General features: G+C 43.4%; 1 protein-coding gene across 4 annotated transcripts in view; it reads right to left on the bottom strand.

The window, feature by feature from the left end:
* Positions 1–16432, bottom strand: part of RAB11FIP2 (RAB11 family interacting protein 2) — a 51063-nt gene that overhangs the window by 27151 nt on the left and 7480 nt on the right. For all 4 annotated transcript variants that reach the window (XM_029080622.2, XM_029080623.2, XM_029080626.2 and 1 more), the window contains exons 3-4: positions 8297–8739; positions 6442–6907 (exon numbers count right to left, since the gene is read on the bottom strand). In XM_029080622.2, coding sequence (XP_028936455.1) covers positions 6442–6907; positions 8297–8739 — 909 coding nt within the window. The remainder of the gene's footprint in view (positions 1–6441; positions 6908–8296; positions 8740–16432) is intronic.

Raw genomic sequence — 16432 nt, 5'->3', positions numbered from 1 at the left:
AATAATAGAGAAGCTTGATGAAAAGGACAAAAACATTTAAATCTGAAATCAATAGGAAGCCTCTTTACCTTCAAGGAATTACTTTTATTGAAGGTAAAATACTAAGGAAAGAATTTAAAGGGCTCTTTATCTAAAACATAAAACACATCAAGAGGGATAGCTACATTCTTGGACAAATGAAAGAACCAAAGTATGCGGGAACTTAGCTATAAAAACGCTTTATACTTGTTTTCCCTTTACGACTAACTTGCCCGACTCGAAAAACTGAAAATACTTAAATACTTGACAAAAAAATTTATAAGAAAAAATAACAATAATTCACAACATTTTGCTTAAGAGTGGGTTGTGCACACTTTCTGGATTACAATTTATTTGATTATATTTAGAATATATGAAATGTCAAAATTATAAAAAATAGGCTACAGTAAATCAAAAAGTGTCACTACGTAGAAAGCTTTAAAGACTCTGGGCCAGAGAAGCAAGTGTGCATGAGGGGAGAAAAGAGAGGAGGTAAGTTTCTGGCGGGCAGGAATCATGTCACCAAATTCTACTGTGCTCTCCCAAGTGCTTAGTACAGTCCTCTGCATAGTTAAGCATTCAATAAATATTACTGAATGCATGATTGAGATGTGGCAATTTTTCCTCCCCAACGTTTCAGCCACACTCCTCCTACTTCTATATTTTTAATAACACAATACAGGGCTTAGTAGAGTGCTCTGCACACAGTAAGCATTCAAACAGTGCAATGGATTAATAATATAAGCAGAATTACCAAATTTCCAACTTCAGTGCCTTCATGCCTTCACTTTCAGCCTACTGAATGATGAATTAGGTTGCCAACAACTTTTAGGGCTTTGTTTAGAGTGGTCTACACCAATTCTACCACATCCTCCCAAGCGTTTAGTACAGTGTTCTGCACAGAAGTCCTCAATAAATACTATTGACCGATCGATCATGAATGCAGTCCAGAAGAACATTCATTCAATCGTATTTAATGAGCACTTACTGTGTGCACAGCACCGTACTAAGCACTTGCACTGTACTAAGAACAGCTCGCACCTGGCAGCCAGAGGACCTGGATTCTAATCCTGACTCTCCCAGTTGCCTAGTATGTGACCCGGGCAAGTCACTTAACATGAGGACTGTATAAAATGGGGATTGATTCTGAGGCCTGTTCTCCCTCCTATGCTGTGAGTCCCATGCGAGATCTGAAAAAATAGAAAAGTGCTTAACGAATAGAATAATAATAATAATAAATGTATAAGTGGTCCAGCCAGAGTTTAGATTTGCCAATGCTAGTTTTATTTTATTATTGTTGCTGGGTTGCAGGGCTAAGTTAGATAAAAATGACCTTGGAAACTTTAATCGAGAAAATATTTCCCATTACATTCCATCTTGGACGAGTTTTTAGCATTTAACAAATGGACCTCAGGCTTCTTTATTATTCTCATGTTTTCATTTCTTTCTTTGTAAGAGTTACTTCTTTTACCCAGTTCCCAACCCTAAAACACTCCAACTGCTCAGAATTTCCAATTGCTTCTATAGTTTTCTCACTAATTGTATCCACTCCCACAGGAGACCTTTGTTGTTGCGAAACTTTCTTCTAGTTTTTCCCTTCTAACGGAGCAATTCATAAAGTGCCATTCTTAAACCTAAGATACCTCCTCCTTCCAATATTCTTTCACAACGAGTTCAAAGGGACAGAAGGGAAAACCTCTTTAAAATAATAGCTTTGAAGCAGTACCAGCCCTCACATCCTTATTATCCTTTATCCAACTAGTTCTTGTCGTCCCCCCTCCCGCAAGTCAATGGCAAACCATTCTGTTTTCTTTTTGAGTGTGCCACATGCACAAACTAACCCATTTTGTCGCTGGATCTGCCTAACCTGCTCTCTGGCTTTCCACACAGACCATTTCTGGTTTCCGAAGTTTCAGCTATCACGCAAAAAGCCCGCCCAGCACACCCAATTTACCCAACTTATTTTCACTTCAATATATAACTGGCATCACCACTTTGACAACTGCACCCTTCCTATTTTCTTCATTTTGCATGTGTTCTTGAAGTGAGACAGCAATAAAGTCACTCACTGCTCAGGGAGAAACAGCAATCTTCTCTTCCTCAGGAGGGGCTGTCTGTAGAACAATCCCCTCTATCAGTGATCAGTCACTCAAAGGAACACCATGTTAGAGTCTTCCACAGCATGTGTTTGCCCAATCTATTATAAATACAATGCTGTTACAGAATTAAGTACTTGTTTAGAATGAGCCCCATATCGGACAGGGACTGTGTCCAACCTGATTATCTTGTATCCACCTCACGGCTTAGTAAAGTGCTGGTCACACAGTCAGTCCTTAACAAGTACCATCATCATTATTATTATTATTATTATTATTGGGTTAAGGCATGTAGAGAGGTCAAAAGAAACAGTTGTACGTGATGGGAGTATTCTAAACTGAGTACACTTTAGGGGGTTCATAGAAAAGGTAACCCCATGATACACAAAGACTGAGTTTAAAAGACTGGGCAAATGGATTGAGTCATATTTTGGTACCGCCGGAGAGCAAATGTTGTATTGCACTCGCCCAAGGGCTTAGTCAAGAGTTCTGCACATAGTAAGTGCTCGATAAATTCCATTGATGATGATGATTTTGAAGTGCACCTGAGTCGAAGGCAGAAGGAAGACAGACACATAGTAAAAGTTTAAAAATCTGTCCTCTTGATGCGTGCATCTCTTCGATGCCTCTTCTCACCTACCACAACTCAATGGACATCATGACTGGGGCAGATCCGGTCAGATGAAACGGAGGTGAGGGGCTCTGAAAATGAGTAAATCTGGGGATGAGGCCACACAGCGCGAGAGGGCAGACGCCGGCAGCCCCAGCCCCCCGCCCAGGTGAAGACTAAATACTTTCAATCACACAATCTAAAGTCATAAACCCCCAAAGAATTTACCTTCTACACCTAGCATTTGATCATAATATCACAACCTGTTCGCGTTGACTATTAGGTACTTCATGTGTTATCCTGTGTCCAGTGCTTAAGAGCTCGTTAATTACCTAAACTATATCTCTATAGGTCTTGTTAATTACCCGTCTCCTGTCTCAGAGGACCTTGTTAATAACTCGTACAGTCGCTCTAAAGAGGTCCTAACAACACATTAAAATTAAAGATACTTTTCTTTTAGCACCTGTCAAGCGCTGTAAATTGAGAAATTTTCACATTGGTTTATTAACCTACAGTAGTTTTCGTACGGACTTTTGTTTTTTCTTTCTTAAAGCAAAATGCTTGACAGAGGTTTGCCTATTTTAAAGTAGAACTTTTTTTTTCAATTTTGAAGAACATAAATATCCATTTGTATCAGTGAGCTATCAAAAAGGTGGCATGGTTGGTGTCTGTGGGCAAATTAACCCCCAGGGAGATGCTCCAATTAATGGAGAGTCATTATTTTGGGATGACAAAGTGTAAAAGTTTCAAGAAGTGCCTGGGGAGACTTGTGTAAACTTCTGGTTATTATTTAGGGAGTTAATCACATACCACATTTATTTTCCAAGCCACTCTTTCATTGGTTACATTCTGTAAATCCCAGGGCACTAATGGATTAATGGATTTAAATTCTCTGATTTTTTTTAAAAAATGAGATTTCAATATTAAATAAGTGTGTTGCTAGACGTGTTCCTAGGAACCAGTATCACAGAATCAGGTTAAATCATTCATCATACATGGTTCAGCAGGTGTGAGAAAGTACAGTAATCCTATCTTTCAAAAACTCAAAGCAATATTTCATTAGGTTTTATAATGGGGTATGATAAAGGCTTAGAGACACAATTTCCTTGAAATAAGTAATCAAGCTGGTAAAGACTTTGGCCTTTGGGTTTCCTAGGAAGCGAATCAATGCTAAATAATCTCAACTGATAGCAAAGTGAGCCAAATTAACGATCCTCTACAGACGTGAACCCCAAGCACTTCATGAGATTTGTGTGCATTAGTTTCTACAGGTGCCCTTCATTTATGCTATTTAATCAATCAACTTTACCGAGTTCCCACTAGGTTAGGAACACTTTCCTAAGCACTTGGGAGAGTACTACGACAAAACAGAGTTGGTAGAGCCGCTGAACTCTGTAACCTTTTAGCGCTCATCCGCTAGCATAAGTGACTCGCCTAGGACACACAGGTTTCCCTTGGCAGTTTGAGAAAATAAACTTTAGAAATTATCTTTGACCTAACATTATCCTGGACATTATTCTGTTTTTTTAAAAATCTACAAAATTCTGTGGACATTGAGGAGGGGGGCAAAAAAGTAACGCGAAGGGGAATGGAAGGTAAGACAAGGCGGTGACTTTTCTTTTTCGCAGAAGCATCCTAAAACTTGGAACACCAAAGCTATAGCCGATTAACAGTGTTCAACACACTTCATTCTTAGGCCCACGTATCCATTTTTGGCATAGATGACTGAAGATCTCCTACGCTTAGAACCGAGCAATGTGCAGGTTTGAGAAGTTGCATATGCAGCTCGGGGGTCGGACTGTCGTCTTCACGCGCTAGCAGAGTGTTGTGTTTGAGGTCAGAGATGGGGATGGGGGCAATGTAGAGAAGCTGCAGCTGTTCCGGAGACAAGCAAATCAACCCTACGATCAAGGGTCTCCAGGCCAGGTGAGAGCTGCCGGGCCAGAGGGAAACAGCAGGGAGGGGAAGAACGGATACATTCAGGAGCTGTGCATAATTCATTTATTCAGTCCTATTTATTGAGCGCTTACTGTGTGCAGAGCACCGTGCTAAGTGCTTGAATCAGCAGTGACACTTCCAGATGGAGCTCAGGGAGTGGACTGCAGAAGTCACCGCTGTGGCATTTCTGGATCCTTCTCCTTGCCGTCAATTCAGAAAAAAAAAAAACCCTTTTAAAACTGTTTCCCTTTCAGCTCCATTCCTTCGCAAAAGCTGCCTGGGGATTGTGAACCAAACTTGCCGAGTGAAGAGAGTCTAAGAACTTTGAGGGTGGTAATAATAACTGTTTAGACTGTGCGCCCGTCACGGGGCAGGGACTGTCTCTATCTCTTGCCGTACTGTACATCCCAGGTGCTTAGTACAGTGCTCTGCACATAGTAAGCGCTCAATAAATACTATTGAATGGATGAACTGTGGTATTTGGTAAGCTCTACGTGCTAGGCACCTCACTGGGGTAGGTACAAGGTAACTGGGTTGGACACAGTCCCTTCCCCCACATAGCGCTCACAGTCCCCATTTTCCAGATGAAGTCACTGAGCCCCAGAGAGGTGAAGCAACTTGTCCAATGGCATGCCGCAGACATGGTGTAGACTGTCTTTCTATATCATCAGACTAGTCAATTGCATTTATTTAGCGCTTACTGTTTGCAGAGCACTGTACTAAGCGCTCGGGAGAGTACAACAGAATAAACAGGCACATTCTGTCCACAACGGGCCAGATCACCAGCAAAATCATTACCGTCCCAGCCACAGGTTAGGACTGAGAAGTTGGAGCAGAGTCACCGGCACCTTCGGAGAGCAGGTGCAAATCTGGTGGAACTCTGGCCCATCGGAAGCTATTGCTGAAGAGACAAATCCCGTGGCACAATCTCAAGGCGGCACTAGATTTTATCGGTAAGTTGTGCCAAGAGGACCGACGACAAAAATCACTACAATCCGGTTCTTCCAACATCTGCACTGCAGGAGTCACTGAAGAACAGGATTTAAAGACTCATTTCTTTGGGCTCACAAATTTTTAGTTCCTTAGGAACGGGGAACATGTCTGCTAATTCTGTTGTACTGCACTGTCCCAAGCGCCTAGTACAGTGTTCTGCACATATTAAGCGCTCAGTACCACTGATTGATTAATCCTTGATTACTGGTTAGAATGGCCCCCGACTTCTCCCTTCTCTTTATAATAATAATGTTGGTATTTGTTAAGCGCTTACTATGGGCAGAGCACTGTTCTAAGCGCTGGGGGAGATACAGGGTAATCAGGTTGTCCCACGTGAGGCTCACAGTCTTCATCCCCATTTTACAGATGGGGTAACTGAGGCACAGAGAAGTGAAGTGACTTGCCCACCGTCACCCCGCTGACAAGTGGCAGAGCGGGGATTCGAACCCGTGACCTCTGACTCCCAAGCCCGGGCTCTTCCCACTGAGCCACGCTGCTTCTATTCAATAGTAATTAATTATTCATTCAATTGTATTTTTGAGCGCTTACTATGTGCAGAGCACTGTTCTCTTTACTTCCTCGGAGCTAAGTACCTGACCTAGAACTCCCTAAATCCTAATAAAATCATCGGTGTCCGCTTTCACCTACCCTTTTCACACAAAGAGGAGCTGAGAGCCACTCGTAGACTAAAATGAATATAAATACTTAATCTGCAGAAGAAATCTACGCTCAGTCTTACACGATTTCAATTTACCAAATACTCTACCGCAAAATAATAAAATGTACCTGCGAGACGGCATCATGTTTGTAGTCCTGAAGTTTGTTGTAAACGGATTGGTGGAATCGTAATCAAAATAGTCCTGGCGATTTTCACCAAATGCATTAGGTGATTTCAAGTCACAGGAGCTGTCTGATCCCCAGTTGCTGAGTTTATCAGACCTCCTGTTATCTTTTTTCCCAGTCACTCTTTCAAAAAGGCTAACTTTCTCTCTCCTTTCTTTTTTAGTTTCTTTTCGGGTTTCTGATTTGGAAAATAAATTCAGGCTGCTATCCCAGGATTCACTACTTTCTTCAAATGGGTTTTTCTTTCTCGGCAGTGTGGCGAATTTTTGGGGTAATGAAGCAGTCACATTCGTAAATGGATCATTTTGCGCTACCACGGAAGATTCACCTTCATCAACTCTGCTGTCAGGTTGGTTCATTTTAGAAGTATCAGCACTTGAGGTTCTTCTGTGTGGTGATTTGAGATTTCCTGTGAATAAGTTGCAATTGAAACAAAGTCAAAAAGGCATCAAAACGTACTATTTGATACGTTCAATGTACACACTAGTTCTAGCAGAAGTCAATTAATTCTTATTTTGAGACCGCTTTACCGTGCTCTGAGCGCCTTAAGTCCTTTAGTAAATACTACTTACTACTAAAATTTAAACACAAAACATTCATTTCAAAAGCAAGGAATTGGTGGCCTGAGTATACGGCACAATAAAAGTGCCAACCTACCCTAATAATAGAAACAGGGTCAGAACTAGCATCATTTTTGGGGATGAGAAAATGGTGAACTAGTTTGAGAGTACATAGCATTTATTTAATAATTACTTTGGGATACAGAAGCCTAATTTTAAGAATTTCTAATCAAACTCTAATCATCACGAAATGCCACCGAGGAATATATAAAAGGCTTCAGAGCGCAACAAAATAATACTGGGGAGAACAAATGCTTTACAAGAATATCAAAAAATGAGTACATCTGGAATGATAAAGGCTGAGGAAAAAAAAAGCAATTACAAAGTCGGCAAGAGTTCACCAAATCACAAATAGCAGAATTGGGAAGGATCCACTAAAGGTTGGCGGCAATAGGGAACAAATTCACTACTAAAGGAAACTGGACAGGCAGAAAATATCACGAGGCTTTAACACGCGGCTCAGTGGAAAGAACCCGGGCTCGGGAGTCACATATCATGGGTTCGAATCCCAGGTCTGCCACTTGGCAGCTGGGTGACTGTGAGCAAGTCACTTCACTTCTCTGGGCCTCAGTTCCCTCATCTGTAAAATGGGGATGACGACCGTGAGCCTCACGTGGGACTACCTGATTACCCTGTACCTACCCCAGCGCTTAGAACAGTGCTCTGCACACAGTAAGCGCTTAACAAATACCAACATTATTATCATCATTTACCTAGATTCACGTTGGATATGATCCATAACGGAACATCGGAGGTCAAAATTGGAATGCTGGAAGGCTCAAGAAGGGATCGTGTTGAATTATTAGGGGAAAAACCTGGGGCTGTTAGGAGGTACATCTCTAACAATGAAATTGGATGATCAGGGAGGAATATCCAAAAATTCTTTTAGTGCCACTGTCAGAGGCAGAACAGTGGACAGAACCATTTGGCCTGACCCAATATAGTTCTTATCCCTTTAACTTGGATTTTCAAAGGACAATAAAAATCAGACTATTTAAAGAGAGATGCAGAACGACTGAGAGATGATCGCTCAACTTTGATAGAGGGAAAATAATCCAATGGACATTTTAAAAAATATTCTCATTTCTTTAGCGTTTAACCTAGATAAACTAGACATCCCAGACCTCTCCAACTGAAGAAAGATTAATGGCCGAAAAAGCAACAAACATTCCACTTACCATTTTCTTCAACAGAACCAAATGACTCTAACTGGCGCCTAAAAAGAAGTGAATGGCTAATGGCACCCGACTTCAATTTTTCTGCCGACACATGAGACCCAGTTAAATCGGACATAGAATGAGCTGAAGAAAGTCGCTGGGGTACCAAAAGGAAAGGCTTTTTCGGTTTGGATTTCATCTGTATTTCGCTACTCGAAAGTTCAGGGTTGGCATCAGGTATGTGAGTGCTCGGAATGATTGCCGAAGACGTATCGGAAAACGTCCCATCGTTCTTTCTCCCTTTCATTTTATCCTTCAGCTTGGCAAAAGGAGATCTGGTTTTGTCTTTCATGGATAAGTCAAACATACTCGCTGTCATATTGTTCCTCATAAACTGGATATTGATTTTGATTTCCCCTCTGTCTTTGGCTCTTTTGCCTTGTTTGGATTCCAAACTAAACCACCTTAAAAGAGAAAGAACAAAAAAACCCAACATATTAAGAAGAGAAGCTCAACTACATTAACATTTTTATTCTATCTGGAAAACTTAAGCAATACTTAAAACCAAAAAGAAAGGCCACAAAACGAGATGTTTATCTTTTTATTCAGTGAAAATATGTATTTCTTTACATACGGGTAGATTGATGGATTAGGAATCGCAGCATGATCTTCCAATCAATATTCTTCTAGAGCTTTTCGGACCGCAGGTTTCCTAAACAGCAGTTAGAAAAGGCAGGATTTTTTTTTTTTACGGTACCTGTTAAGGGCTTTCTACGTGCCAGGCACTATACTAAGCGCTGGGTGAGTTAACAAGACTGGCCCCGGTCCCACACAGACCTCACAGTCTTAATCCCCATTTTACAGATGAGGTAACTGAGGCACAGAGAAGTTAAATGACTTGTCTGAGGTCACCCAGCAGACATGGATATGGCTCCAACTGGTATTTTGCTCATCATTTAGATGTCTTTCTTTCCCTGAAAACCCCATCTGGTCAGGGACCGTGTCTACCAACTCTGTTGTATTATATATACATATATTACACATTACATACTTACATCATACATACAAACATTACCCATAATGTATTTACATACATACACAATACATGATACATATTATACATAGAGAAGCAGGGTGGTTTAGCGGAAAGAGTATGGGCTTGGGAGTCAGAAGCCGTGGGTTCTAATCCCGGTTCCGTCACTTATCAACTGTGTGCCTCTGGGCAAGTCACTTCACTTCCCTGTGCCTCAGTTACTTCATCTGTAAAATGGGGATGAAGACTGTGAACCCCATGTGGGACAACCTGATTACCTTGTATCTAGCCCAGCGCTTACCACACAGTAAGTGCTTAACAAATACCATCACTATTGATTATTCATTCCTAAACACATAGTACAGTGCTCTGAACACAAGTGCTTAATAAATACCATCGATTGATAGATATGAGGGTGTATCTGGAATTCAGGCAGATAGAGTTTTGAACCTGGTCTAAAATCAATCAATAGCATTTACTGAGCAGCTTCTGTGTGCCGAACACTAAATTAAGCACTTGGGAAAGTAGAAGAGGTGCATGAGGCATGATCCATGGCCCTTTCCCACCCCCCAACTCCCACCAAGCCTTTCTTATGGAGGAGACAGACACAATTTCCAGACAGGAGGAAGGAATACTTAAGTGGGAATGCGAATCACAACGTACCAAAGTGGGACAGGAGACCGTGAGTGCAAAAACTGCTGAGCTGAGAGTCAGCAGGGTCTAACTGGGAGGGAAGAAAAATTAATCGGGCAAAGCTTACTGGTGGAGGTGGGGCTGCAGAAGGGCTTTGAAAACAGGGAGAGGAGAGGTCCGGCAAGTTTGAATGGGGAAGGGGTTCTGGACAGGAGGAGGAGCATGAGCTAAGAATCAGAGGCTGAAGAGTCGGCAACACGGCATTTAGACACTAAATGCTGAGGTGTATTAGAAGAGTGATTGGGAAGTGGGAGCAATAATAACAATAATAATATTAATAACGATGGTATTTGTTATGTGCCAAGCACCATTCAAAGCACTGGGATAGATACAAGGGAATCAGAATGTCCCACGTAGAGCTCACGGTCTTAATCCCCATTCTACAGATGAGGTGACTGAGGTTCAGAGAAGTGAGGTGACCTGCCCGAAGTCATCCAGCTGCCAAGTGGCGGAGCCGGGATTAGAACCCACGACCTCTGACTCCCAAGCCTGGGCTCTTTCCACTACGCCGCTTCTCAGTAGCTGATAGAGTTCTTTAAAATTCAATGGCCAAGTGTTTCTGCTGGACGCAGAGGAGAAAAGCGACCAACGGTTTTTGATGAGAAGACATAGGTACGGGATGACGATCGGCAAAGCGGGGTGAAATATGAATTGGCGAGGAGAGGAGCTGGAGACCCGTGAGGAGGCCGATACGGTAGTCCAGCCAGGGTACGACGAGAGCCTGTCCGACGGACGTGGCCACCGAATGGAAAGAAAACGCTGCGGGAGGAAAGAAGAGCACGCTTCAGCACATAATGAACATTACTGTTGAAACAGAGCAAGGAGTCAAGGATAATGGCAGGACTGAAGGCTTCAGAGGCAAGAAAGACGGTGGTGTTGTCAACAGCGATGGGCAAGTTAGGTGGAGGAGGAGATTTTGGAGACGAGACGTGTGTAAATTAATGTCCGTCTCCCACTTTAGACTGTTAGGAGCAGGGAACACGCCTACCAACTCTGTCATATTATACTCTCCCAAGCCCTTAGCACAGCGTCCTGCGCGCAACGCTCAACACATCTGACTGTTTGTGGAGTTCAAATTCAGCTTGAGGTGTCGATTGGGGTTGGGGGAGGAGGGAGGGAGATGAAATTGCAGACGGGGAGAGAGGACGGGGCTTCCTCCCAGAGGAGAGAGGTGAAGTCGTAGAAGCAGATGAGCTCCGCAGAGGAGAATTAAGCGAGAAGAGTTGGGGAACTAGAACAGAGCCTTGAGCAGGGGGGCGGGAAAGGCAGAAAGGGAGTCGAAGTAGAATGAAAAAGAGATGTCCGAAGAACGGGGCGAAGCCCGGAGAGACCTCCGTTGGCGAAACCAAGATCAGATAGTATAACTGAAAAGTTACAGGGCTTCCAGTAAGGGCAGTGGCAAATAAATACCTCCCGAAAAGAAGTTCTCCAGGCAGAGCCTACGTAGAGAGTACTGTTCAGTCAGCGTACACATTTTAATTTAGGCAAATACCCCACACAAAACATTTTCTGATGGACTGAAACTTTCAAACTAAAGACACTGTCACACCACATAAATGCTCACTACAAGCTATAGATGGGGACTATTAATTGCCTTGAGAATGCTAAAAAAAAAAACAAAAAACTGGCAATCAAATAAAAATGTCATTCAATCAGGAAGTTTTAATATAATATTCACTTCATATTTTAGTGGTCAGTCATTCGGCACTCCGTGCAGAGCACTGCACTAGGCAGTTGCGTGGCTCAGTGGAAAGAGCCCGGGCTTGGGAGTCAGAGGTCATGGGTTCAAATCCCGGCTCTGCCACTTGTCAGTTGCGTGACTGTGGGCAAGTCACTTAACTTCTCTGTGCCCTCTGTTCCCTCATCTGTAAAATGGGGATTAACTGTGAGCCTCACGTGGGACAACCTGATCACCCTGCATCTACCCCAGCGCTTAGGACGGTGCTCTGCACAGAGTAAGCGCTTAACAAATACCAACATTATTATTATTACTTGGAAGAAGACAGCCGAATTAGTAAACGGGATGACAACGATGGTATTTATTAAGTGCTTACCATGACCCTCGCCCTCAAGGACCTTACCATCTACCAGGGAAAACAGATATGAAAATAAATTAAAAAGGAAGGAATTATAAAGGAAGGCATATAAAGATATGAACCTGAGATACGATATAAGGCATATAAGATATGAAGTTCTGTAGGATCGGGTGTCAACAGGCGGCACAGTGGTGCCAAAGTGGCATTTGAGATCTAGGGCGAAGGTACGAAAGATTAACCGGGGAAGCAGTGTGGCCTAGTGAACAGAGCATGGCCCCATAAATCAGAAGGAGGCGGCTTCTAATCCCAGCTCCACCACTTGCCTGCTGCGAGACCCTGGGCAAATCATTTAACTTCCCTGTGCCTCAGTTTCCTGTTCTGTAAAATGGGGATTGAGGCTGCCCTACTGAGACACAGACTGTGTCCGACCTGATCATCTTGTATCTAGCCCAGCACTGGGTACAAAACGCTTCACCATCAGTGGTGGCTTTTTGGAATACAAAGGAGAAATGCCCATACATGTATATAAATATGCGTTTATACCGATATAACAATATCATCCTCCTCATCTCTCGTGCCCATAATCTTCGCATTATCCTGTCCCTTCCTCTCTTTCAACACTCATTAATCTTTTTGGTTCTTCCTCCACAACACTTGTCTGCCGTGTGACCTTGGGCAAGTCACTTCACTTCTCCGTTCTCTCATCTATCAAATAGGGACTAAGACTCTGAGCCCCATGTGGGACGTGGACTGTGTCCACCCTGATTAGTTTGTAACTACCCCAGTGCTTAGAACAGTGCCTGGGACACAGTAAGCGCTTTACAAACACCGGTAACCAAAATAAAAACACCAAAACAACAAAAAACGTGACTGAAAACAATGCAGGACCCAAAATCTCAATTTCCCTCCCAATTTCCACCTGGGAGGTAGCATTGCCTGAGGCTTTGTTTTGCAGTGCCAATAAAAAAGTTTCCTCTAATTTCCCTGCCTTTGGTTTCCCAACTGTATCGTAAACTGCGATGGGAATATGAGATGGAGAGGAGAATTTGCGAGGGAAGAGGGAGAATTCAGTTTTGGACACACTGAGCTTGTTTGAGGTGTCATTAATAATAATAATAACGGTATTTGTTAAGCGCGTACTACGTGCCAACCACTGTACTAAGCGCTGGGGTAGACACAAGGTCATCAGGTTGTCTCACGTGGGGCTCACAGTCTTAATCCCCATTTTACAGATGGGGTAACTGAGGCACAGAGAAGTGAAGTGACTTGCCCAAGGTCACCCAGCAGACAAGCGGCAGAGCGGCGATTAGAACCCACGACCTCTGACTCCCAAGCCCGTGCTCTGGCCGCTAGGCCATGCTGCTTCCCAGTAGGACGTCCACGTAGAGATGTCGGTCAATCATATTTACTGAGCGCTTACTGTGTGCAGAGCACCGTACTAAACGCTTGAGAGAGTACGACCTGACAGTATAAGGGACACGCTCCCTGCCCACGAGGAGCTTCCGGCCTAGATGTCCCGGAGGCAAGGAAGAAATGCAAAATTGCAGGGAAGGCCAGAGGTCTGGGATTCAGAGCTGGTTGTTGGGAGTCATCCAAGGAGAGATGGTAGTTGAAGCCGTGGAGGCGGAAGAATTCCCCAGGGAAGTGAGTGTAATCTAGCCGCAGTTAAGGAGTGGGATGCAAAGGAAAAGCAGGCGAGAGAAGGTATTGTCCGGAAAGGTCAGAGGAGAACCGGGAGGGGATTGTTTCAAAAATCAAGACCACGCGAAGGGAATGACCTAAGTTGCCAAAAGCGGCCGAGAGGTGGAAGAGGATTGGGACGGAGTAGACAGAGTCCATCAGATCTGGCAAGGAGGAGGTCGCTAGTGACCTTGAAGAGAGTGGTCTCAATGGAGTGAAGGCGGTGAAAACTGAACTTTCAAGGGCCAAGAAGGGTGGACAGTTGCTTCCGTGATCTGGCGTAGGATACTGTGTTGTTTTACAATAAGACTTATTACGACAGAACGATTTAACTGTTGCGCCATCTTCTCTTTCACCGTTTTAAAGCGACTCTGAAAATTCTAATCGGCGACTGCTAATATGCTTCTTAAAGATGATCGGTGTCGCCAAAGGCCCAAGTACTTTTGCTGGACTGTTTCAATACCTTAAGGAGAAAAATCAGCATTGCATTTTTAGGGTCCCAACTGCAATGTAGAAAAACCAGGACTTGGTCAGGGGAACCAATTCTCCACAAACAGAAGACAAATCCTTCAACCCCACACTTGTTTCCTTGATAAGTTCACTTAACTCTTACTCCCTCACAAGAATTATTTCGGTAACCTTGGAGACCAGTTACGTTTCGGTAATAATGCAATTTCCACATGCTGCATCGCATATTATGGTGATATGAAAAATAGGCTCGAGACAAGATTTTCTTCTGTAGAAAATATGCAAACCGAAGTTCTTGCACAGTGATGAAAAGAATTAATAAATCAAAAAAGGGGTTTATTTTTAAAATCCCTAAGTTGTTCCTGCTAGGGTCCATTTGCTTTACACGCAGTAGCAAGTCAAGTCAAATAACTAGTGAGACCATTTGAACGTTTTTCAAATACGCATTCCGCTAGAGTACTGAAAAGCAAAGTTTATTTTAGCTTTCCTTAGCGTATTTTCAGCTATAAAAATTGCTCCGGTGATCAAAATGCCATGGGCGGTTGTTACAAACAGGAAAATAATAACAAACTACAAAACCAGAGAATGGAGGAACTTTTACCACACTCTTCATTTTACTTAATAATGAATCATAATATCCATTCTTGTAGTCAGGCTGTTTTTTAAATGCCTCTCCTACCAAGTCTGGAAAATTTTCAGAGCTTTAAAGTCTGGCTTGACCTAATTTTGCACTAATGCTTCCTCTCACTGTTAAAATCGCGACATACCAGATATAGCCTTCAGATATTAGTATATTCCAATTAGACCAACAGTTCCCAGACTCCTGCACTTGAAAGCACAAAAGAATCGCAGAGCTGTACTCCACATGCGTCTTAGGAAAGGGAATACAGAATTATTGGCCAACTGAAAGATCCTGCATTGATTTTAAACGGCACATGGGCCAGGCGGGATACAGGAGACCTCAACTATTTAAATAAAGCTTTTCAAATAACTCGGAAAAGATGAAAGCTCCACTTCTTCAAAAACTCCTACCTGAAGGAGAAACTTTGGTACTGTAGAACCGAGGTGGATTTTCATTTCGATACCACCGGGCAAGGTTTCCTAAACTATTAAAATCATGCTCCAGTTGTCACGGACATGGAAAAAAAAAAAAAGGTAATTTTTGACCTTTGAGAATCCATGCATACCGGGACCTAGGCAGTCCAGAAGGTCCGGACAGCAGGTAATTAAGACTTTGACAGAGCTGGCTTCGTATTAATGTCTGTCTCGCGCTCTAGACCGGAAGCTCTTCTAGGCAGGGAATGTGTCTGCTAATTCTGTTGTATTCTCCCATGTGCTTAGTACTTCGCACATAATAAGCGCTCATTGATTGATTAAATGATTCAGACAACAGACAATGATTCTCACTGAATAATGAGAACGATTCCGACAACCTCTCCGGGCACACTTTCAGGGGAGCGACGGTGGGGCAGCGACGCTGAGAAATCCGAACGGGCCTCGCCCATGTCGGAAACGTTACGTGATTTAACGGGATCCTGGGAGGAGAACACAATGGGTCTGGAGCAAGAGGGTAGCTCGGGGGTCCCCCTGGAGAGAGTCTCCAAGGTCAGGGCTTCCAACAGGCTTCCACGTGACATGATATCATGGCATCGTGCTGCACAGGCGCTAAGCATCCCATGACAACATACGCCATTCCGCGGCGTAAACATAGGGTCAGCATACAAAACGCTGCATGGACACGCACGGTAGCGTGACGATGAATAGATTGGAAAGGGGCAGTCGTTTCTTCCCTTGGTCCGGGGAGGTCAAATGTCTGACCGTGACCCGGGAGGTTCGAGCGTTCAGAACGAGGTCTCTGACATTTGGAAATGTTTCACGAGCGCACCCCGGCGAGCACCGGCCTAGAAAGCCAGGCTTCGTAAGTTACAAGATGGAGGTCGCCAAAGGCTTTACGAACGCCAACTGGTCCGACGGCTGAGTTCTGCACGGCCTCCGTGGATCCGGAGTTCATCATCATCTTTTAGATGTTCCTCTCCGAGTCCCCAAAATGTCTGGAAACTAGTCTTTGCTGTCTTAAGCACGTTTTTAAAACTACCATTCCGTTAAAATGATGGATTCTATGCAGGAGCTCTTTTTTTGCTTATCCATCTCGTCTTTTCATCACCATCCCCTCAACACGTTATCCAACCTTGGCTTCACTGACTCCGTCCGCTCCTCCTCTTATCTCTCTGGCCGTTCATTCTTAGT

The sequence above is a fragment of the Ornithorhynchus anatinus genome, chromosome 16 (genome assembly GCF_004115215.2).
Source record: "Ornithorhynchus anatinus isolate Pmale09 chromosome 16, mOrnAna1.pri.v4, whole genome shotgun sequence".
In the NCBI taxonomy this organism is placed as follows: domain Eukaryota; kingdom Metazoa; phylum Chordata; class Mammalia; order Monotremata; family Ornithorhynchidae; genus Ornithorhynchus; species Ornithorhynchus anatinus.
The sequence above is the reverse complement of the archived record's forward strand: the minus strand, read 5'-3'. Positions and strand labels throughout refer to the sequence as shown.